Consider the following 25,391-nt stretch of genomic DNA (forward strand, 5'->3'; position numbering starts at 1 on the left):
TGTGTGTGTGTGTGTGTGTGTGTGTGTGTGTGTGTGTGTGCAGATATTCATGGTGGCCAGAAGCATCAGAGCCTTTTGAGGCTGGTGTTCCAGGCACTGGTAGGCTGCCCCTTGTAGGTGCTAGGGACAGAATTCAAATCCCCTGCAAGGGTACCATGCAATCCTAACTGCTAAGTCATCTCTCCACCCTTGCTGCAAACCATGTGTGAGTTGAACACCAGTGAAGAGAGCCAGAGCAGAAACCTAGCAGGCAAAGGCACAATGTCAGCTGCTACCAAAGGCATCCGTGAGACTCCACGCAGTCCTAGGAGTCCTTGTAGGATTGAACAGGTACCTCGAGAGCCAACTGAATCTGCTTGTTTGGTGTTTATGTTAGTCTTGACGCACAATGTTTGGACTTGTAAAAGGAAAAAAAAAAATAGGGTACTACACTCTAAGAACCAATCAAATATCACCTCCTCCCAAAAGCCTTCCTTCTGATTCTCTGGTAAATATCAAAGAGTTGCCCTCCAGGCCTATAATGGTTTGTTATTTATACGGAAATTTTCATCAGACCTCAAACCATACATAGACTTTTTGGCTTAAACAAACTCAATCAAGCATGAACATTTTTTCATTTTCTTTAATATGCAGATGCCATCATGGCACACTTAGGCAGAAATGAAAGTGGAACTGAATGTAAATGGTCTGACTCCAAATGCCAACTCTTTATTCGCTTATCTATCCAAATGAATGCTTTTCAAATGAGACTGACTCAAGGTACCAAGACTGATTCAAGATACTTTCCTCCACGACTCATATCCTCTGAGTTTGTCTTATGGAAGGGCTAGCTTCCAGTCAACCTGCTGGCCCTAGCCAGCTGCTGATGCAAGCTGAAGTCACCCTTTGACATTGCATCCCAAACTCTGGGTGCAGGCTTGACCCATGTCACATCATCCCCTTCCTGTATCAGGAAATGAACCTGGTTGATTGGTCCAGCCACATAGGTGTAAACTAGCTTATCCTGACCCAATTTCCCCCTTTTATTTTTCATTAATGAAGACATCTGGGAAGGCTCAGAGTTTGAAGACATGAACCTCAAATAAGCAAGACCTGATGAAAAGGCTGATCTTTCAGCCTTAGGCAAAATGTAGATTAAATTTCCTGTGCCGAGCAGTGAATACATTTTAAAGGTCAGGGAGCAGGTTAGAAGATTCAGAATGCTAAGACAGAAGAGAGACTGAGATAGTCTTGCTTCTTTTTCGAGATACTCTAAGAATCTGAGTGCTTAAGAAATCTGGGGTAGAAAATATTCTGCAAAAGCTACAGTTTCTTCTGGTGATTCCAAATTAATGACTTCTTACAGATTTGAAATTGGCCATGGTTTGGAATTGTATCAGGCTCATAGAAAGTACCATAGAAAAATTTGAGCAAGCCTTCTATGAGACAACATGCCTGCCCTGGAAAAAAAATGGATGTTTACACAGGCTTTTGGAATGAAGACAAGAAGATGAGGAAGTGTGGAAGCTGTGAGCTGTGTCTAGCTCTGTAGTTCTCAACCTTCCAAATGCTGTGACCCCTTTAGTACAGTTCCTCATGTTGTAGTGATCCCTGACCATAAAATTATTTTGTAGCTACTTCATAACTATAATTTCTTTACTGTTATTAATCATAACAGAAATATTATTTGATATGCAGGATAATCGATATGTGATGCCCATAGGGGTCACAACTTACAGGTTGAGAACCACTGATCTAGCAGAAGTCTTGCGACACCACTGAGTGGTAGGGAAAAGGTAAGCGGGGTGAAGCATCAGTGATGTTGGGATTGAACATATTAAAGCCAGGCTACTTAAGGTATTGTACTCAGTTTGTCCCTTGGGCAAGTGGATGTGTCAGATATTTCTTCACTGTTGTCCAAATTGCTTATGTGGTACTTACCACAATAAATATTTGCGATCAGAATGACTACTAGTAGGCAAACTTTTCTGGTTTCAGCCCTTCTGAAGTATGATTTCAGTTGGGAGAAATGATCTGACTAATCTATGACCTTCGATTCCACTAACATACACCTCTTAAAGAGGAGGGGCTCAGAACCAGGAAATAAGTTACTTCTTGAGAAATTTCGGTTACAAGTCTTCATATATCAGAATTATAACATTTAGCAATGTTATCTGCTAATATTTCGATAAACTTCGAAGTTCTTCAAAATTCTGCTTTTGCCAGAATTTAAAGCAAGCTCTAATCACTCAAATAATGAACTCCAGAAAAGAATTGTTCCCATTTCAAACCCTACTGCATAGAGTCCAGTTCTCCTCTTTCAACCACTCTCAGGGAACCTGCAAGTTGAAGAGAATATCCTGGTAGAAAAGTAGAGATATGTAGAAAAGATGGGGCTAAGAAAATGATCCCCCAGACCAGGTTGCACAGCCTCCCTAATAATGTCTTTAGTTCTCCTTCATCCACGAATCCTAGCCAGGCTCCCCTCAGCTTTTGTGCTATGGCAGGGCAGTGTATGCATAGCCTAACTGCTCAGCATGATTTCTCAAAACACCATCCAGCCTCCTGCTTGCTTCAAGATGCCATCACCTCCTCCTTCACCTTTGTTGTTGTTGTTTCTTCTCTAACATCTATTCTCCTAGAATGGTCTGGTTGTTCTTTTAAAGATCAAAATCACACTATAAAATTCCACAACCTTGTGCTCCATCCAGTGGATAACTGTGGGTATCCACTTCTTTATTGAAGGAACCAGAGAAATACCCAGGGGGCTGAAGGGGACTGAAGCCCCATAGAAGGAATATCAATATGAACTAACCAGTACCCTCAGAGCTCCTTGGAACTATACCACCAATCAAAGTAAATACATGGTGGAACTTGTGGCTCTAGCTATATTTGTAGCAGAGGATGGCCTAGTCAGTCATGCCCTTGGTCCTGTGAAGGCTCTATGCCCCAGTATAGGGGAATGCCAGGACCAGGAATGGGAGTGGGTAGATTGGGGAGCGGGATGGGGGGAAGGGATAGGAGATTTTCGGAGGGGAAACTAGGAAAGGGGATAACATTTGAAATGTAAATAAAGAAAACATCTAATAAAAAAAATTCCACAGCCTGGCCAATGGCTCCCCATTGCCACCATTCTTAGGAGACAGACCACACTCTCTCAGCACCTAAGTCCCTGACATCTTGCTATCATAACCTTCTCACATTGTCTCCTCTAAAGTTCCCATCACATACTGTTTTCCAGCCACCTTGTCCTTGCTCTGTGCTCTAGATGCTTGAGTTTGGTCCCACTTCAGAACCATTACACTTGTTCCTTCTTATTACGGTTAATTTTTTCATTCACATTGTTGTTCAAATAAGCCTATATCATTTTTTATAAAATTCACCTGTAGTCATAACTAAGTTATTTACCTAGGTGTTTGTTCATTTACTATTGACGACTTTGCTTCCCAGGAAAATGTCAAGTTTATGAGACAAAGCAGTTGGCTGTTTTCTGCTGTAGCCCTAACACCTAGGATAAGGAACAGAATGTCTGGTACTCGGTGCATACTTGCCAACAGTGTAAAATCATGAGTGAGAGAAAGACATACAGGAATGGGAGGCTGCACTTATTACTGAGTTGATCCCAGACCTCCTACCTTGTAGAAGCAAATCTTATAAACCCGGGATGCTCATGGTTTATTGAATGTTTGTCTAAATGATGACCGTTTGACATGTTATTTGTCAATTACTCTTCTCTGTGTTTATTTTCCTCACAGAGAACTCTAAAAGAATCAGTAGAAAGACTGAGGTCCTAAAATCCATTGCATGCCTCAAGAGACCATGTGTTGTGGCAGTTCTATAAACGATACTATGAGCGCGCACGGGAGATACAGAAGTCAGACCATTGAATAAAACACTACAGAGATTAAACTCACTCAATTCTAAGTTTGGCCTAGCATGGGCCCTACACCAAAGAAGAGGAACCATTTCACCCATTTCTTTCTCACTGTGGAGTCACACAATCACTTCCTTCCAGGATGTGACACTCTGGGTGTCCCCAACCAAGACCACAGTTCAACTACACCATGCATTCACTAATCACTTTAGGTTCCCTGGGAAACAAATCACTTCTTAGACCATCACATTTGGACAAATGAATCTCCACATCTGAACAGTCAAGTTAGAAGTCACTGTAAGAATCTCTCTCAAAAATAAATGAATAAATAAATAAAATTAAAATTAAAAAATGCAATCCAACAGTTTTCATAACCCCATTGTTACCCCCAAAGGTATAACCAGAAACTTTCAATGTAATTTTTCCTTCACAATGTTCTACAACTTAACATTAGACCTGACACAAATCAGGAGATTGGGTACATCCATCTGTGATAGATAGGTCTGTGGGCATCTTGTTTAGCCTCCAACAGACTTGTCAACAAGATGGTTCTGCAACTCTGGTCTCATAGACATAGAGCCCAAAATAGTCAAAGTCATACCATTGGCAAGATCCTCCATCAAAGTCAAGTGTCTCTAGTTCACCTCGGCTTCCTCTCGGCTCAAGGCTCTTCATACCTTGAAGCCAGTTATTTTCAGAAATCAGAACAAGTCTTTATCCCTCAAGTACATTATATTCCACCATCCTCCATTAACCTCTCCCTTATCTTCTAGTAGTTATAAAAGTAGAAGCAGTGGTGAGCTGGATCTATAAATTAGGGACAATGATACCTACCATTCAGCATTGCTATGGACATTTAAGTGACTTAATTAGTATAAATCACCCAACACACTGCCTGCTTCATGATGGCTATTCAAGAAATATCAGTTTCTTCCCTTTAGTACTCTTATCCCAAGGAGAAATCCAAAGATGCTAGTTCAGTAGAATCATCTGACCTTAGGGACAAACACAAAGAAATATGGAGAAAAGTCCAGAGTCTCCTTGCTCACCCAGAAGCCCACTTTGCTGTCTCATTGAAGCAATGATACCTCCTTGGATTAACAGGAATAGAATCTTGTTTCTCACTATGTATTGTAGAGGTTAGTATCACATTATTTGTCTACAGAAGCATACTTGCTACTCATAAAACTACCTTTAAGCCAGGAGCTCTATCTTTAATAACTACACACCCCAAATAGGAAGACTCACTGGAAAGGTGAGTCAGCCAAGATACCTTCAGGACAGTCATAAACAAGACCAGAGTGAGCTAGGCCTGAGACCTGGAATACCATTACACTTGGTGGATGACTTCTGATATACTTGATTAGGTAACAAGGAGATTTGCAGGAGCATAACCACATAGCTCCCCTGGGTAGGCAGCCAGTGTGCTCACAAATAATTAAATGTAAAATAAACAAGAGCAAGCTGTGAATTATGAAGCTGTAATTCCAGCAAGGGGGTCCCAGTGACGTCATGGACCACCAGAGCAAAGTTTGTGTCACCAAAGGAGCTCAGATGGGATTAGAGGCCTATAACTCTGTAATAAACTCCGCTACAGACCTGGATCCAGGAAGGCCACTGCCCCTGGTTTAGTGCAAGCCTCCATGTTTCATGTTCTCTTCCTTCGAGCATACTAAAGTCAAACTCACTCTGTTTTTCTAAGTCATTCTTTTTAATTAGTCCAAGATTCTTTCAGTTAAGATAAGCCAACAAATAGACCATTTGGAGACCAATCTACTGTGACATATACTCCATTGGAAAGCAAGCCTTGGTATTAATAGAGCAGCCATGTGGGGCAAGAACCTTGGAGCATACTTAGAAGGGAACATTGAAGATCTAGCCCTAGTTTATGCCAGGTCCAAATATGTCACTAATGGAATAAGTTCAGCTGCCATTAGACAAGGTACATTTGGGGAAGTTATAGTGAAATCTTATATACGGTTTTCTCATAAATATGCATGCAAAGAGGGATCTTTTAAAACTTTGTTTACCAAACCAAATTAAATGTCAAAGCATCAAGAAAGCCGTACTTTACTGACTGTCTGAGAGTAAAGGAATACTTAATTTTAGAAGAAGGAAGAAGAGGGTGGATGGCATCTTCCAAAGGCAGGCAGCACGCTTTCCTCTGAGGATTACTCAGACTGAAAACTAAACAGCAAATGTCTGTGTGACAGAGCGCCATGTTTCCAATGTAGGCTTCTTCAGCACGAAGAGCCGAGGCAGCAGTCACCTGAGCATCCACCCAGAGGTTATGCATTTCTCCGTATCTCTTATCTTTTTAGAACAGTGCTGTGTACCTATACATGCTGTATACATACTTTTCTTTTTATTTCTTGTTGGTCTGTTCAGATATTCATTTGTACAACAGCTGCCTTTTTCTGTTTGTTTTGTTTTTTTTTTGGGGGGGGGGGTTGAGACAGGGTTTCTCTGTGTAGCCCTGGCTGTCCTGGAACTCACTTTGTAGACCAGGCTGGCCTCGAACTCAGAAATCCACTTGCCTCTGCCTCCTGGGTGCTGGGATTAAAAGCGTGCGCCACCACGCCCAGCACAACAGCTGCTTTAAAGCAACCTGTAATAGGAGAAGCGCCATGACAGGTACTCCAAGCGTAAAGCACCTGTCTCCTCTCCTTGCCTTTCAAACTGCACGTACCTGGCTAAAGACGGAAGACTGGCACTTACATTATAAGTGACACTGGAACAAAATATTCACCCATTGTTACAAAGAGACACATTATTCTGTGACTTGATACCAACTGCTGTGTATCAAAATGATCTGAGGTAGTGCTTTCAAGCCTGATGCCTCGTAAAAATTCATCTGTGATATTTAAAACATGCGCATGTTGGGGAGTCTCATTCACAGGATGTGATGGAGTCCTAAATGTGTTCCTTGGATCATTCTGATGCTGGTGAATCTAGTTTGTACAGGAAGGAGTATGACTGTGTTCGAGAAATAATCACGTGATCTGGTATTTCTGTTTCTTCTACAAATAGAAATTACTAGCATCACAATAGCAGAAATAGCACATAGATTATGAAAACAAGACCTCAAAGAAAGTATTTCTAGATAAGAAAGGACTCCATGGCTTTTTTAAATATAATGGTGATTTGGAATTAGCCATGCACCCCAGTACATTCTGCATGGGTCATGAAATGAAGACTATTTTTAAACACACACACACACACACACACACACACACACACACACACACACACAAATGATTCTCAGCAAATAGGACTGTTACTTATTCTCAGAAAAAAAATCCATCTAATCTTTGCCTCAGATTCACTGAGACTGTTTGTGGGTATATAATCTGCCTCACTCCGGAAAAGAGGCAATAGTAAGCTGTTTGCCTGGACCACACTGGGGAAGACGAATCAGCATTGCAGTAAACTGTTGTCTAACTGCCTCACCCACAGAGACTGGTTTTCTCCACATGTGTCACAGCTGTGAGCAATACAGAGCCACTGCTTGGAAATGCCAAGGAGATTTGATTGTTAATGGCTTGGCAAAAAGAAAACACAAAACAAAAAAATAATGAAGACGTCTTAGATGCTTGGTGATATAGAAATGCAGTCTTTACATATTCTAGGCTTATTAGATTTCAAAGAGGGGTGTAAGAAAACAGAACACATCAGATGGAGGGCAGAATGTTTATACTATGCAACTTATTAGGAAATTGAAGTTGAAGAACAGAAGGGCAAATGCATGTGTAGTCATAGTTAACGTGGTATTATGTCTGCACAAAAACTTAATAAGGCCCACAGAGATCTCAGTGGAGTTGTCAGTCAGTGCTACATAGGGAGCATGGCAAACCAGGGAGAATGCTTCATGGTAGGTCCCTGGGAACTTACTAAATCAGGTCTTAGTTTAGCACTCTTGGTATTTTGTGCCCTAATTGTGTATCATATGAGCTACATAACCTTCAGAAGCTCAGAATGGTGGCTGAAGCAGTGAGTGTAAAGATTGTTAGTGCCCCCTGAAACATTACAGGGTCAGCATGACTAGTCATCATAAACAGAGGAAGCGGGGGGGGGAATCTTATCCAGAAAGTTCTAAGGCAGACACACGCCTAGCATTCATGGTGGCATTTGTGGTGGAGCCGTATGAGCGTCACAAAAAGTCATGAGGCATCAGTTTCTAACTGCAGATTAAAAACGGATGTCTGCTTAGTCACTCTGTAAATGACATACTGGAAGTGTTTGACTTTCAGAGTATGGGAATATTCTAATTTCAGTAGTACTAAATGGCCTCCAGGATCGACTGGGAAACCACAGGGAATATATAACCAAGCTGGGGAGAAACGATACGCGTCAGAGATGTTTGGGCTGAGTGCAGAATAAGAAAAGGGCAAGCGTCTATTTGTGCCTACAACAGGAAGCATACTGGAGTACTGAGAACTTGGCATTTATTAGCTCATTATTCTAAGCCAGTGGTTCTCGACCTGCCTAACACTGTTTGACCCTTAAAAACAGTCCCTCCTATTATGGTCCCCCCAACCATAAAGTTCTTTTTGTTACTATTTCATGACTGTAATTTTTGCTACTGCTGTGAACTGTAATGTAAATATCTGTTTCTTTATGGTCTTAAGTGACCTTTGTGAAAGGGTCATTCACTGCTCAGGCTAAGCAGTGAACCCCGGTCAGCCATGTTAATGTGGCACTTTTATAGACACAGACATGGAGACACAGAGATTTGTACAAAATCAAGTCATAAGTGCATTGGTAGGATCATAATTGAACAGAGAATTCTCTGGATCGACAGTAAATGCACAGAAATCCCTAATACCCCTAAAGCCCAGATGAGACATTTTTCACTTTGTGTGTATACATTATAGGGATTGTTCTCATGCATATTAATAAGCACATACTCTCATGTTCACCTATATTCCCAATTCCAATGATTCCTTACAATTTGAGAGCTTAGCATGAGTCTAATGAACTATTTTTAATTTTTGATCTCTTCTTGATAACTTAATTTTGAAATATTCTATCTCTTATGTTCCATTAATGCACAGACATTTTATTTTTATCTTTATTTTTATCTGTTTGTTTTTTTCAAGGTAGGGTCTCACTATGTAGCTCTGGCTGTCCTGAAACTCACAGAGATCCACTTGCCTCTGCCTCCTTAGTGCTGGGATCAAAGGCGTGAGCCATCACCACCCAGCTTGTTTTGCATTTATTTTTACAAGCCCAGTTTCTCCTTGGCTTACTGAATTCCCAGGAAGGAGTGAGGCAGAGCAACTGCTTTATAGGGAAGAGTATGATCACTTTTCAAATGTTTGCACAGCTTGGGGACATATTGTCAAGCAGCCCCTTGGCTCCTCACCCCTAATCTACATTGTCCTCCAAGAGAGTAATGCACCCAAAATAATTTGATTGACAACAAGGGTCACAGTAGGGTACAGTGAAAAAAAGTTAAAATGGGATCAGGAGAGTAAGTCACTTCAGAGTAAGTAACGCACTAGGATTCTATACACAAGAAAAACTCCTATCCATAAGCTGAAAAGAGTTACAAGGCTCCAGCTCCTCAGAATTAGTTTTAGAGGACAGAACAGCAAGTGTGTGCTTTTGATGTTTGTAAAATAGTTGTATATCTTATATCACTCTATTTTTCATGTATCAATACTTTATGACAAAGTAAGTCATGTAAATAGTAAAGGACTTGCCTGAAATAAGCTACCACCATGAATGAGTGAATTAGGTCACTTAATTAATGTCCCTTCCAGGCCTAACCCAACATAACCCAACATAAGCAACATAAGCTACATTTCCTCCCTCAAAGAAGTGCTGTTCTTTCAAAAAAAGTAAACAAACAAATCTCAAACACTGCAGAAAACAAATATGTGTGCCTCAAGGAAGCAGAATCCTGGAGGTAAAGGAAGCAGGAAAGACAAACATTTCAAGAAAAGCCCTAAAAATCATCACGCTCAGGAAAATTCTCCCTCCCCATGAAGGAGGTTGAGAACAGATTGTAACAGGCGAGTGTGCGGAGATATTATTTTCCGTTTCTCTTGTCAGAAGGGATTCAGCCTTTGAAATATGTCTAGCTAAATGGCAGAATTTGGTTCCGTGATTAATGAACTAAATTACGTTTTATTTCTTAAATGTGTTGGGGATTCATCCTGTGGTCTTCCCCTGGTCTTGAGGATTAGAGCAGCTGGAAAGCACATCTGGTTACAGGCAGGCAGCTCTCTGGGTGTTCTCTCTCCCCTCCTTTAGAAGAAGGAGGTGTGGGGAACTGCAGAAACTTTTATTGGATAAGTGTGGGTTTTTTTAATTCTCTAAAATGATGCTTACTCTATTCCCTCTAATGAGAAAGCGAAAGAGTAGTTATTGAGATATATAAAATATATCTAATTTATAAGTTAAAAACTTTTATTCGGCATGGTGTTAGACCCTTTATTAATCCTTCCCTTCAGTAAAATGTTTGTATTCACAGGGCACATATTTTAATGACACTCTTCCTTGGAATGACTTGTAAATAGATTTTATAATAACAATTTTATATCTTATATTTATCACTTTAATCAAAAGTTCATGTCTGGATAAATTTCATTATGTTTGATTTTTTTTTTTTTTAAAAAATGCTTCTACCTTTGTTGAAATGCTTTAATGCGTACCAAATCTGCCACTGTAACTGTAATTCTACATAGCAGAAAGAAATATACGAATCTTCCAGCATTTAATAAAAGGAAATGTAAGACCCAAGAACCTACAAGGAAAGAAACCCTGTCAGTCTCCCCTTTGTGCCCACTTGGTGAACATTCTCTCTCCCCATCATATCAAAAGTTAATCCTGTGGAAAATTCTCTTCTCAGCATGGTTTGGAGCATCACTTATATACAAGGCAGGTTTTTTCTAATTTCAGAAAACGTGAGCTCATGTCTAGGGAAGCTTCCCAACTAGGACAGGCAGAGAAGAAAAAGAAACCATTTATTCTGAAAGTCTTGGGGCTGGAGAGGCCGCCCCTGGGAGCTGAGAAAGCTGGCTGAGAAGGGCCAGGGCTGTGGTGAGCAAGGCTTGTGTAACCCTCCAGAGACCTTTGTTTGCTGTTTGCTGTTTATTTGTTCAGCTTCACTGATGAGAACGAATGGGATAAATGTTTAAGGGTATCCTTGTTTAAAAAGAAACAGGATATTTGGAAATGGGCTTACAGACTCCTTTACTGATTAAAGAACAATCAGTCATCAAAGATGTTAATACCACATAATCAAAAATCGTATAAACAAAACTGAAAAGAAAACACTTCAATGTCAAAATATTAACTGTATTTTCCTCAGAGTAGTGAAATAATGGTAAATTTACTTTTTAATTTTAAATGTTGGTGTAAATAAATACAGTTTTCTAAAATGTGCGTGTGCACTACTTCATTTTTATTTTATAAAAATACAAAACAAAACAAAGATACTTGCAGCTAGAAAGACAGGGTCAGAAGAATGCCCCCATGCAGAGGTACCTATACAGTGTCTAAGGAAGTATGCCCTACACTAGTCTCTAATCCTAAGAAAAATCTCAAGGTAGGTTCTCAATCCTAAAATATTTAGAAAACAAGTAAACAATGCATGTGGAAGCGTTGAGTGTCTCCAGACCAAGCATGTACAGAAAGGAGTCATGTACAGAAAGCTACAGAAGGAGATTTGCAGGGCCTGCAATTAAACAGAAGTATCACAAAGAAGTGTCATGAGACTAGAACCTTGGAAGGTAGCATGTACCGAACCAACTCATTTCCATAAGAAGCTGAGACACAGAAATGAGACTTCCACATAGGAATACACCTCCCCAGCCAGCACAGGAGGGCACAGCTGCAAGCCAGCTTCTCTCAAGATTTAGGCTTATGAACACAGCAAATTGCTAGAGCAGGATGGAAATGAAGACTTTAGAGAATGAGGAGGAGGAGGAAGAGGAGGAGGAGAAGAGGAAGAAGAGGAAAAAGAAGGGAAGAAGGAGGAGGAGGAGGAGGAGAAGAAGAAGAAGGAGGAGGAGGAGGAAGGAGGAGGAGGAGGAGGAGGAGGAAGAAGAAGAAGAAGAAGAAGAAGAAGAAGAAGAAGAAGAAGAAGAAGAAGAAGAAGAAGAAGAAGAAGAAGAAGAAGAAGAAGAAGAAGAAGGAAGAAAGAAGAAGAAAAGAAGGGGGAGGAGAAGGGGGAAGAGGAAGAAGAAAAGGTTAAGATAACTCATTCATCCTTGGCTCCTTGATGTTGGAAAGTTTGAAAAGCAATTGTATGCTCTAATGCAGGCAGAGGTAGGATTTTTAAACACTATATCTGTGGGAGAAACCATAGATAGATGTGCTTTAAGGATTCCAAGCCCTGCACATTTCCTTATCTGCAGGTAAGAAAGGACAAGCAGGTAAGGGTGGAGAACTATCAGGAAAGGAGGGGGGGGGTAACAGGTTGAGGGACTAGGGATTTTAAGGAGGAGGGGTTTAGGTAGACTTTTAAAGGTAAATTTAAAGGGAATTAAAGATGAAGCCTGCAAAGGGTTAATTAAGAGAAGGAGAGTCATGGTGGATGCTTCCCTTCTGCCAGGTGTTGCTCCCTAGGAAAACAGGGAAGTCTGAGGATCAAAGGACTGGAGTCCCACACTTTGTTATCTCTGTGGCCTAAGCACACCTCGTGACACTGGAAAAGAAATGTCAAGTAGGTGGCTGCATACATAGATCTGTGACTTCAATAGAGTTGTCTAGCTATGAACAGGGAATAGTAATATACAAATGGCTATGGACAGTATAGACCTGGGCATAAGCAGAAATTGGGAAGAGAGACTAGAGTGCTTAGTACTGTCACTAGATAGTGAAAACTTTTGACTGAAAGTGCTTACTAAGCACCAGTTGACAACCGTCTTTGTGCTGCAGCTGTGACGAGCTATGGCAGTATCTGTGGTAAAAAACGCCAATAGAAAGTGGACCAGAGAGTTGGGATGCCCATAATTATTTAGTGCCACTTCCTGCTCTAGATTAGTTGTGGTGCATGAGAAGGACAATGAGCAAAGATTTAGAATCGGTATATTTTCCATTAGTACCTTGAGTTCGGTGAGCTCATCAGTTATCCTGAGAAGGAACAGACACAAGAAACAACTCACAAAACACAACCAACAGGTTTCTAACTGGGAGAGGGCAGGTGCTGTAGTACACCACCGTGATTTTAGCATATAGGAGTCGGAGACAGGAGTACCACTGTAAGCCCAAAGCTATTCTGGTCTCTGGAATGAGTTCGCAGGTACTCGGGGCTACATGGTTGAGACCCTGTCTCAAGAACCACCCCAGTTAAAAATGAAATAATAAACTGGATTAGCAGAGAGGAAGAATACAGGTAAAGTCTGGCATGGTATAAATACTAGAGCTCAACACTCAGCCCTCTCTTTCAGAAGATTCCAGAACATACTATTTAAGGGTTGTTTTAAATTCTAGCACTGAATTTGTTGAGGCAGAGACATAAAGTACAAAAAGTGAAAAGGGCAGGGTGCTGGAACCTGACTCTCTCACCACCCACCAGGTCCAAGCCAATCCTACCAAGCCTTTGGCAGACTGGCACCGGATTAGTATAAAATGATTGCCTGTAAACATGAGAAAAAGTGGTTCTCTGATTGTACCTACACTCTGCCTGTATTGGCACAGGTTTTGATTGAGTTGGGCCCCTTTGGCCTTGAAGCTGTCTTTCTGAGTCTCCTTTGAAAAGACTTGGCTTCCTTGTATGAACCTAGCTGAGAGAACACCCATCTGTTCTCATGCTTATTTATAACTACACCTCCTTCCGGTGCTGTGAGGTCCTTTAAAATATAATGCAGTGAGTAATAAGGAGAAAATAGCTGAATGGGATCAATGCTCACACTCTCTGACACGGGATTGTGGGAAAATAATCTCCCTCACCGTTCCAGCCTCTTGCTCCTGCTTCTACTGAGCATCTCCGGTCAGATTGTCTGGAAAGGTTTGTATTCACTGTCATCTACACTAAGACAACAGTATTCTCATTCAGTCATTGGGCTGTCTTCAGAGTTGCCTTGTCTTCTTCCCACCACCACTGAGTAAGAAGAGAATGAAAAGAACTGTGAAATTTACAGAGTGGGGGGGGGGGGTTAAGAATTTATCTTCAAGTCCTTGAAGTTTGGTGCAGGGATTGGCAGTGATTTCAAGTGTTCAAACTTCAGTATCTCACAAGCATTAGGGCAGTTAACTGCTTTCCTTGGACTCACGGGTACCCTAAGGGTTTCTATTGCAATTTGAAATGTCTTGCTAATACCAGCCAAATCTACACACACACGCACACACACGCACGCACACGCACGCACGCACACAGAATCACACTCACATTCGCATGCTCCCTCCATAGAACCTAAGGACCAGTTCTAACAGCTATAACTGAAGGGGCAGTCTTGTGGCAGTGTCTTCATGCTGTGGAGGTTATCTATGATTTGCCATTTATGCAGATGAGTCCTATGGCCTGTGTGGCTTGTGTCTCCTAGCGAAGGGCAGTATTTATTTATTTATTTAATTATTTTTAAAGCAGACTACTTCCCAGCCTCAGCCCAGGAGAACTGCGCCCCCTATTGGAAAGAAAAGGCAAAGGGGAACCAGTCAGGTTAGGCTGGTGTCCTGCCTTGCAAAAGGCAGGGATTTTTGGACTAGGAGGAAGCCATGAAAGAGGCTGGTTTGTATCTTTGCCTGTGCACAGACAAAAGCAGTTAAAACCAAAGACACTGATAGCTATGTTTTAAAATTAACAATCTTTGTTCAATTAGTTCCTCTTTACCTAACACACACACACATACACACACACACACACACACACATACACACATACACACACACATACACACACATATACACACATACACACATACACACACATACACATGCACACACATACACACACATATACACACACACGCACACACATACACACACATATACACGCACACACATACACACATATACACACACATACACATACACACATACACACACGCACACACACATACACACACATGCACACACATATACACACACGCACACACACATACACACATACACACATGCACACACACACACATACACACACATACGCACACACACACACACATACACACACATACATACACACACACGCACACACACACACACGTACACACACACACACACACTCACGCACATACACACACACACCCCAGAATACTACTACTTCTCATTTGTCATGCACATTCCAAGTTGATTCTTCATTTGATGCTGAGCCTGGTGTAACCAATGATCATAAAAAAAGAAACTGGGATCCTCAGGACCTGAGCTTTCCTTACTCTGCAATATGGAAAAGGTTTTAGGCACTCAGGATCCAAGATATATGTGGCCACAACTCAGCCCTTTGTCCCTCATTCGAGACCCCCAGAAATGATTTAATTATAAGTTTTGACTGTCTTTGGGCTCCTCTAAAAGGTTAATGTGAGTTTTATTTGTTGACATGATTTCTGTTTCTTTCTTAAGTGGCCCTTAAGTCATTACAGGTAGAGATTATTTCACTCCTATAAACAACCAAGGTTGTAACCCTCCGGAATCAGCTTCAGATTTTTTTAATTAAATGATTTCAAGCCAATGAAATACTATTATTTTTAAAGTCAGTATGTCACAGAGGTCTACACGAATACTTTGAGCACTCGGATCTATTGATGCTAAGAACCTACTAATATTCAGCCTCCAGTAGAGACATCGTTCTGTAAAACTAAACTTGCTAACTCTGAAGCATCCATGATGTCCTGCATCCTTTCTCTGGTACCTTCACCTATACTGGCTTAACCAGAAGCTGCACTGGAGCTGCTTTGCTGATATTTCCACTACTGTTTGAGAATATTGATATTTGCTTGAGGGCTCCAAGGTTTCCCCCCCCCCCAAGAATCCAAATTCTTGTGGATCAATACCATTACCAAAGGCACACAGGTCTTTTTCTTGATAAAGAGGGAGATAGAAAGTAGGAAAGCCATGGAAGGTGATACCTCAGAGCATCAGAGTAGATCAAGGAAATGGACAAGGTGTGGCTCCTCATTTAGTGATGTTATGCCTATACTTAACTCTCTAATTGTTAGCCCCCAAATGGCCATAGGGACATTTAACAACAACAAAAATAATCATTTCTTAAAAAATAAATGTTGCTCTATCCAAGACTTGGATAGAGTCTGCTGAGACCCATATTTTACTTTTTAATTTTTTTTTGGGGGGGGGAGAATACTGTCTGCCTAAAAAAAAAAAATCTCCTTCTGCCCACTCCCAATACAATGCGAAACCAATCTCCTTTTCTATAAATACCCCTTTCCATTTTCAAAGTGGTTCCTCATGTGGCTCTTCTACAGAGTTAATAAAATGAACATTCCACAGTATACAAAGAGGATGGAGCCTTATGCTGAAGGCTCCCTGGGGTCACAGTGCAAGACCCGCAGGCACAGAAGTTTGAAACAACTGGGTACCCGCAGTCCCAAAGTTTTTGCCTGCTTTGTCTAGGCGGAGGTTCTGCACACTTCTTCAGTGAATCCCGATAAACACCGCACAGGAATAGAATTGTAAATTCTTTAAAATAAAACATCCAATTGGTCTAGGGACCGTCATAGTTGAGAATCTATAGCCACCACTTAGAGCATAGGGCTCCCGGGAGGATGACCTGGGGCAGTTGGTCGAAACTCTTCAGAAACTCAGCCTTGGGAGTCCGCATAATAGAAAAGCACTCACTGCTTTCACAGGGGGCATGAGGGGTGGCAGTTGTTGGTTTGGGAATGATTTATTCACTCCTGCTGTTAAATCAAGAAGGATGGCCCTGGGAAGACAAAGGAACCACTGCCATTGGTGTGATCCGCTGCGGGCCTGTTTTTGCTTACCCAGCGCTGTGACTTGAGTTAAGAAAGTTCATCGTCACAGAGCAAAATCTAAGGCTAGGAAGCTACAGGGTCTCAGAAGGGTTTCATGGAAAAGAAATGTGAGCCTCAAGGAGTCTGGTCAGCCTGAGTCCTTGGCTCTTCTGGGCCCAATTTCCCTGATACTTCAAACCCCAAGACATCCTTGGTCCCCAAACTTTGGAAGTTACTTAATTGTCTTTTTCTCTGACATTTTTAAGAGGAAGCACCCGTGATGCTCTTTGTCCCCGTATGTAAAATAAGCAAAATAAGCAGTTCACCACCGCCTTTGAGATACACTTCAGGATCCAGGAACTCCTTTTGCTCCTGGATTTTAATCCCTTACTCCTGTGAAGAGAAAATTTTCCAGGCCACCCTTAAGATAACTTGTTTTCTGATCTCCGTCATGAATTAAGATCATTGAGGCCTGAATTCAAATTCTGAGTACCAGCATGAGGCACAAACCCTAGGGTGTTGCCGCCGCGAATGACACTTGTGGCGCCATAACTATTGTGAAACGATCCGCTGCGGGGAGAGAGAGGGACTTGATATTATTTTGATGCAGATTCCAACTCGGGGAGCTCCCTAGAGAAGGGAAGGTTCTCTTCTGGGCGTTCCTCTGGCTTAGAGAAATTGGGGAGCTGGGCCAGGGAGAGTGGGGCTGGTGGCTCAGGAGGGCGATCCTTGGCCTGCGTTTACACCTCTGCCTTTGTGACAAATCGATTTCCCCGCGCCGCTGTTGTTCCCCATTTGCATCCACCGGGCTTGGGGCCCAGCTGTGCCCGGGTGCACACTTAGCGCCGGCTGGTGAATGTGTGCGTGTGCGCGCGCGCGTGTCTAATTGACTTTCCGTCTACCTTTTTATGACTACATGTGTTTCCAACAAAAGGTCTTATTAGGACAATCTGGTTTCACTAATTTAGAGGTTGGGAACGTGGAAGGCAGGCTTTTTTTTTTTTTTTTTTAAGAGTTTGCAGAAGTTGAAATTAAGAAGTTGACAGCGAGATGAACTGTTCCCCCCCAAGAATACGTCTGAGTGTTTTTATGACTTCTTCCTCTCCCTGCTACTCAATTCCTCTCTGCCATCACGGGCGTTCTCACACCGGGCAGTCAGTCGTTCCTTCTCTACATTAGCCATAGATTTTTAACGGTGTTAAGTGAACCAAAAATTTCCAGAGAAATATACCGGGCTGGGAGAATCAATAATAAAAAGCAGTCCTTCCACAGAGAAGAAAATAGAGTGGGGATCTGCCCCTGCTTAGGAGGAGTGAAAGGGCAAGATTACTGACTTAAGGTGAGAGAGGGCAGTAAGGACTCTTAACTTTTGATAATAATTGACCAGGTTAAAATGCAAAATTTCGCAAAATTAAGACTATTGTTGGGGGTGTGAGTAGAACCTACATGCTAATTTCCTCCAGATAGATCGAGAGGCCAATGTTCCCTATAGCTGGAAAACTAAGGCAGCTGTTCATTGTTTCCCATCTCTTTGAAAGGTATTTTCTTTTCTCACTCTGAGCACCTGACTGGCTGTGAACTTCTCCATCCCCCTGTGACCCCTACTGTGACCCCTAAATCCCTTACCACCAAATCTCCCGCAGCAGCTCTCCTCTCTTGCAGACTCCCCTCTTCCCCATCTATAATCTGAGCTCTAACGTCTGCTACAGGCTGGGAAACAGAGGGTGACAACCTGTCACAGGTTCCCAACTCCCTCTGCCTTTCTACCTGGTGCTCAAGAGTAAGTAAGGGCTACGGAGCTGCTTGATTTGAGCTAAGATTCTCCTTTTTCCACTCCCTATGGAGAAGGGGAAGGTTGAGAAAAAGCTGCTTCCAAAAGCAATAGCTTCTTGGTGTAACCCCAAAGCCCTTCTCCCCCAGAAAGGCAAAGGCAGTCAGTCCCACATATGCGTGTGTGTTTGTGTGTGTGTGTGTGTGTGTGTGTGTGTGTAGGTCTCCCTGATTTCTTTTTAAACTCTGCTTTCTTTTTAAAGTGCTGCTTACCGATACTCTTTACCTCGTCCCACATTTTTAAAAATTAGATATTTTCTTTATTTACGTTTCAAATGCTATCCTGAAAGTTCCCTATACCCTCCCCCCCCACCCCTGCTCCCCTACCCACCCACTCCCACTTCTTGGCCCTGGCCTTCCCCTGTACTGGGGCATAGAAAGTTTGCAAGACCAGCATTTTAAATTGACTGGTGACTGTCCTGTTTGGTATATCCTTTACTTAGGCAAGCCTTAAGAGGCCTGATTTCCTCCCTGGGCCCTCTCTCCATTGGCCTCTCTAGTCATTACAAATGTGACTGGTGCAGAGTTTGCTGCAAGCAGATTCATGAGGTCTTGTCCCCTTTTCTGGGGGGGGGGGCAATAGGTCCTCCAGCCCCCCTCCCTGGAAACCTTAAGACTGATCAGGGGACTTATATGTGTGATGTGACCTTGGTGGTTCTAGTTTCAACCAGCTTCTGTACAGCCAAATCAGTTCCCCAGTGGCTTCCTTTGCCTGGCTTTTCTATACTCAATGGAAGACCATTACCACCCCCAAGCTCCCTTCTAGTCTTTCCTTAAGGAACAAAACAAAATCCAGAAGAGCGAATAAAAACAGTACAGGGCTTCTGTCCCCTTCTAGCCCCCAGCAAGTTTCTAAAGTCAACTGTCATCCTGGGTTCTGGCTTGCTGAGGCCAGTCTTGGTCCTGCTTTTCCTATGCGCTAGCCTTTTGTGGAGCAAAGAGCAGTATTGCCCTCTCTCCTGACCATCCTAGTCTTCAACACAGCAGTTTCTGAAATACTTGTTTTCTGTTGGCATCTTGTATGGATGGTGGTGGTGATGGTGGTGGTGATGGTATTGATGATGATGATGGTGCTGGTAGTATAAAGTTCTAACATTAGTTCTTCAAAGAGTGATAACTTTTGAGATCAACAATGAGCCCTGTGGAAACTGTCTTGATATAATCAGAGTTCCAGGTACTGTCTTCCTAGATATTGTTTTATATTTTCTCCAGTGAAAATACTCCTGGTATTTTGTAGTCCATTTTATTAGAGCTTCAGATACTGTATCCGTGTGATGCTGGCATGTATACCAGGATCAGCCTCCCTCAAACTCTACACAGAATGACTATAGTTCCGAGAACCTAGCCCTTACCCAGGCTTTGGGGCCACTGATTCTTCCTGGGTGTGGTTTAGACTGGTTTTTATCATTCAAATGGCTATTTCATATCTCTTCATCCAGCTCATGTGGTACTCAGTGGACCCAATCCAGGGTTGATTGTCCCCAAGTTACTGCCATCTGAACTACTTCAGTCCCAGCAGACTGCAGAACGAGGAGCCAATGCCCAGATCAAATAGGGCTTTCCTGTGGCTTCTGTGAGCTTGGTTCCCCCCACTGTGCTCAGGAACCCTTTCCAGCTGTTTCTGATGCCAGTTTGCTTTTAATGCCTTTTTAAATTTATTTGGAAATCTAAGGGGGACAGTGTCTTGAGAGAGTCGAGTCGCAGAACGGCAGAGGGCCTTCTGAGCTCCAAATAATGATAAGGAAAGAGGTCATTTTAGAAGGTTCTGCCGGGTCCAGACTGTTGCAACTTCTCTGTACATCTGACTAGAGGATGAGCCCAGGTGACAAGTGTGTTATATACTAAGAGACCATGATATACACTTGCAGTCAGTCTTTTTGTAAAGGTGAAGTTAATAACTCTGAGATGTGATTAAGGCTGGGGAAGGCAGCTTGTTCAGAGACTTTTCTGGAAGTCTAGGGGCCAATAGGCCGGGCTGCACAAGGACTTGGGCCTGCAACCTGCGATTCCCTGGTGCAAATATGGTGCTAGGTCAAGTCAGGCAGTCTCCGGATTTTGCATCTAAGGAAAATTTTCCTAACTTCATCAAGGTTTGACTTAATAGGTGGGCTTTTAGCTCTATCTTAAACAAGGTGGAGATAACAACAGAGGTCAGAGAGCAAGCCTGGGCGACAAGAACTGTGCGTTCCCGTGCTGCCCTTAGTCTTTTCCAGGCTTGGGTCATATGCACAAGGGTATGCGACCTTAGTCCTGACTTCCAGGTTCCTCTGAGCACAGTGCTTTCCCTTCAACTCCAGGGAAGAAGCGCTCCCAAGCCTGCCCTGCATCTTTGTTCCCTGTTTTCTCTAACCAAGGTGGCTGTATAGCCTGCGCTCAGGCCAGACCTCTCCTACCCCGGCGTGAACGCCCCGCTTGCCTGCGGGATTTCTGGTCGCCGCTCCCGCCCCGAACTTGAGATGCAGCCCCAGCGGCTGGGTTGGAGACAGTGGTGGCCACAGAGTCCCTACATGGGATCCCCTGGCCTCCCAGCGTCCCTGGATCTCCGGGCCTCTCTCCAGCGTCCGCTTGGCTAACACCCTTGGGGGGAGCCCTCTTTTTCTCATCGGTCTTTCTGCGATCAGCAACCAGCCACTTTTCCCAGGACTCCTAACTTCTGAATGCCTCGTCTCCCCGAAACCGAAGCCTGGAACACGCTCCGGCCGCCCTACCCGGGCCTCCACCCGGTGTCCCCAGTGCACACTCCCCGGAGCACGCGCCCTCACTCACTGTCCTGCTGAGGTGTGTCGCTGCCACTGGTCAGTCCCGGTGACTCCAGCAGGCTCCGGCCCGCCTCGCCCACACTTTCGTCTGCCTGTGCCGCCACCATGTCCCCGGCCTCCTCCAGGTCTAGCAGGTGACTGACGGAGAAGTTCTTTTTCGCCTGCAGGGTGTCGAGGTTGCCCGGGCTGTCCAAGCGGCCGCCCAGCGCCGGTTGCCGCTCCAGAACGTGCCCGTAGCTGGAGGTCATGGTCTCCCCTCCAATCCCACCCACCCCCCTCTTCCCGCTCGAATCAACACCAAACGCTGTGGGCGTGAGGGGGGAGAGGAGCCGAGTGGGGAAGAAAGAGGGGGGAGTGGAGAGAGAGAGAGAGAGAGAGAGAGAGAGAGAGAGAGAGAGAGAGAGAGAGAGAGAGAGAGAGAAAGAGAAACAGAGGGCGGGAACCCCTTCTGAAGTGTAGAACTTTCGGGACAAGTAACTTTCCCCGCAGCCTCGGTTACTTTGCTGAAGCCAAGTCCAGCGCGGTCCAGAGAGATAATCCACACCAAAAAGTTTAAAAATAAAAACAAAACAAACAACCTATGCTTAGATCAGAAAGAAAAAAAATATCCCTTCCAACTCTCAAAAAGCGTCCACTCGCAGACACTAAAAGTAATAATAAGGGGGAGAGAGGAAAGGAGAGGCCGGCGGGGCGGGGGAGTTAGGCAAACAGAAGAGAGAAGAAGGGGTGGAGAGAAGAATCAAAGTGGCTTAAAAAAAAAAAGTAGAGAAAGAGGTTAAAAAAAGTTATTCCCCGGCAAGAGTTCAAGCACCAACAGAAGGAGGCTTGTTCCAGCTTTAAAACGTCTTCAAGAAAGCGCGTTCCCCCTCTCTGCACTCCTGTGGATTCTCGGGAGTGACTAGAATTTCAGGAGAGTGATGTCTTGCAGATGTATTAGAGAGCAGGATTCTCACTTTACTCTTCGTAAGGAGGGAAAAAAAAAGAAATAAAGAAACGGGGCTTCAAGAGTTTGCAGAAGGGTGGCGGTCCCCCTTGCCTCCGCTCTCTCCCCCTTCTCCGCGCGGAGCTCCTTTTCCCTTCTCAGTTGGATCAAGAAGCTCTCTGGCACTTCAAAAGGCACAGACTGGCATGGAGAGGAGGCTTTGTAGGGAATACAAGAAAATTGGAGACCCCTGGGAGGGCAGATCTCCACTTAATAGGAGCCTGTAATTACGTGGCAAAGCCTTTGTGCGGCGCCTGACGTTTTACAGACCCCCTTTCTCCATCACAATCTCCTACCTCCTTTTCCTCGGACCGAAAAAACAGTCTGATTAAGAAAACTCCTTTGCCAACATCAGAGCCAGAGAGAAAGGGAGAGGGAGAGAGCAAGAGAGGAGGAGGGAGGGAGGAAGGAGGGAGGGGGAAGGAGGGAGGGAAAAGGGGGGGAAGCTAAGGAGAGAGCCCCTTTGGATTTTTAAAATAAAGGTCTAATTATCATTCCCTTGCAGTAGTATCACAGAGAGAAAAGAGCCCGAAACCTGCAGTCACTTTAAAACGGGGCTGATTATTTTATTTCAGCATTAACTCCTCCCGATCCTATTGGAAAGTCTCATTTACATGTTTTGATAACGGCTGAGGGCAAACTTGTTACGAAAAAGAAAAAAGAAAGAAAGAAAGAAAAAGGAAAAGGAAAAGGAAAAAGATGCACATCTCTAACAGTCAAATCTGCGGCTACACCGCCCCCAGTAACTTTTCCTGCAGTTTTGTTTTGGCGGAGAGCACAGAGAAGTCTGAGACCGAAAGGCAAAAAGAGCAAGCCTATTAAAGCTCCTTTGGCACTGTAGAGACAGCCTATTAAATAATGTAATAAAATAACAAGAGCGATAATAACGGGAGGCTCTCTACGATCTAAAGAGGGCTTCGGGAGATCCAGAAGTCTTCAGCTTCGAATGGATTCGAGACTTTCGCTGCCACCAGAAACCCCCAGGCTTCAGACAGTAGAAAATTTACATATTTATCAAACCAGAAGAAAGTCTGTCCTGATAATTCCCCTACCTTTGCCAATGTTTTAATTTCTTGCTCGTAGCCGAGGCTGCCCCAGATCAGAGCAGACAGGAACACCAGGGCTGAAGAAGCTGGGGTGGAGGGGGAGCAGGAGGAGCTGGGGGTGGGGGTGGGCTCTGTGCTAATCTGTGTCCAGCCAGGCCAGGCCCTGGCAAACAAGGAGACTGAGGAAGCCTGGGTCAAAGTCTATGACCAGGTTTGACAGAGGGCAGAGCGGTGCTGGACGGTGTTTTCATGACCTGTTGGAATCTGGTAACAGCTTTAATAGTCTCATTAGGAATGAGTTACTATATGGCCAGTAAGTAAAATAGTATGTGCTTATTTGTGGCGTTTTATGTTCTTTAAACACACACATACATACGTTTCCCCTCGCTCCCTTGATTGCTAGATTTCCCCTCCTCCTGTAGCTATGAGATTGAATTGAAAAGAAGGAAGGGTCCCAGTGTGTATAAATGGTTTCTGGGCTCCAAACGGCCATAGTTAGCCCAGAACTTCCAGCCCTGATCTGGGAAAAGAACATTTGATGCCATCAAAGGGTTGTAGATTGAAACCAGATGTGCGCGCCTCGGTTCTTTCCATGCATTTAATTAAGGAGCCAGGATGGAGGAGACTTTTTCATCATTAGTCCACCCGCCGCCCCCTCCTTTTTCCACCCCTCGCCTTGCTCCAGCCACTCGTGCCGTGCCCCCGACCTGTAGCCCCCAGCCCCGCCAGTGTGCTCTGGTCGCCCCTGCTTGGCAACTCAGGCTCTGAGCCGTGAAGGTTTGTCTGCTGGCGGGTGACTGAGCCAGGAGAGCTGGTTCTCGCGCGCTGGGGACTTGCCCGTGGGTGGGCCTGACAGAGTAGGGACTTGAGTATCTTGAGGTGCTTTCGGAGATGCCAACGGTGAGACTCCTAGAGCCTACAGCACCTGGAGTGGAAGCGACTCAATGGACAGGTTAAGGTGGCATATTTCCACCAGTGTCTCCTCTCTGGAGCTCTCTACTCCCTTAGGGGAAAGGAGACACCCTTCCTAAGGCCAGACAGCATCAGTCTCTCCCATATCTTCTCAGACTGGAGGCTCATGCTCTCCATCTTTACTTACACAGTTGGATTCCTTTTTCTTTCAGACTTGAGAATTGCCATTTGTGACCAAATCCTGAGTAAAATATCAGGACTCTAGCACCCTGGATATCACCTCAGAGAAGTATCCTTGTTTCTGTTTGCAGCCAGTATGGTTGATACTCCAGAAGACTGACAAGGAAAAAGAGATCAGAGACCATCCCCAGAAATATCATTAAGCGTCTTTCCTTGTATTCGGCCTTTTCTCCAGGAAACAGGCACATTTTGAAAATCAACCTATCAACCAATTGCCAACAGTACCAACTAGGGTACTAATGGTTTCTATGGGAACTTTTGGATACATTTCTAAACATCTGTGTAGCAAATTTGTTTAGATAGTAACAAATATAGCATCTGGCATATAGAAAATTCAAATGTCTGTTATTTTCCTAAAGGTCAAAGGCAAACCAATTACTGCCACTTGCCGACCTCCCCTCCCCCATTGCTCCAGAAACCTGTGGCAAGGAGAGGCATACTAGAAAGGTGTCCTTTGAAATCTGTGGGCACAGAGTGCGCTCTGGTCCTCCAAACTGGAGCTCTGGAGCCCAATTCCACAGAAACAGGTATCCACTGGTGCCCAGGGAGGGCAAGGGAGGAGGCTAGGCCACCTCACAACCTTGTTTAGCATTCTTAGAGACTGTGCTAGCTCAAAAGACTCCTGGAACCATTTGTTCTTCCTAGAATGTCTCCTGGGCTTTCAGCTGCTTGCACTAAGCCCTTTTTTCTGGCCAGGAAACTTAGACTATGACCCCTGCAGTCAGGGGGAAGGAGTGGCTGGACTGGGAGAAGCCCCTCTGAAGGAAGTCCTCTAGGAAACCTCCCGCAACCTAAGAAACTATTGTTACCCCAGGCCTTTTCAGGTGTTTCTGGGTCTGCTCTTTCCTTGTCTTTCCTTTCCTTCCCTTTCCCTTTCTTCTTCTCCTTCCTCTTCCTCCTCTTCCTCCTCTT

The 25,391-nt window shown here is 43.9% G+C and overlaps 1 protein-coding gene across 2 annotated transcripts in view; it reads right to left on the bottom strand.

The window, feature by feature from the left end:
* Window positions 1–22,602, bottom strand: part of Prrx1 (paired related homeobox 1) — a 69,596-nt gene extending 46,994 nt beyond the window's left edge. Inside the window, exon 1 of one of the 2 annotated variants that reach the window (XM_021197397.2) lies at window positions 21,307–22,602. In XM_021197397.2, the coding sequence (XP_021053056.1) occupies window positions 21,307–21,547 (241 nt within the window). In that variant the 5' untranslated portion in view covers window positions 21,548–22,602. The remainder of the gene's footprint in view (window positions 1–21,306) is intronic. The other variant, XM_021197396.2, reaches the window with a different exon arrangement.
* Between the last annotated feature and the right edge of the window lie 2,789 nt (window positions 22,603–25,391).

The sequence above is a fragment of the Mus pahari genome, chromosome 5 (assembly GCF_900095145.1).
Source record: "Mus pahari chromosome 5, PAHARI_EIJ_v1.1, whole genome shotgun sequence".
NCBI classification, from domain to species: Eukaryota; Metazoa; Chordata; class Mammalia; order Rodentia; family Muridae; genus Mus; species Mus pahari.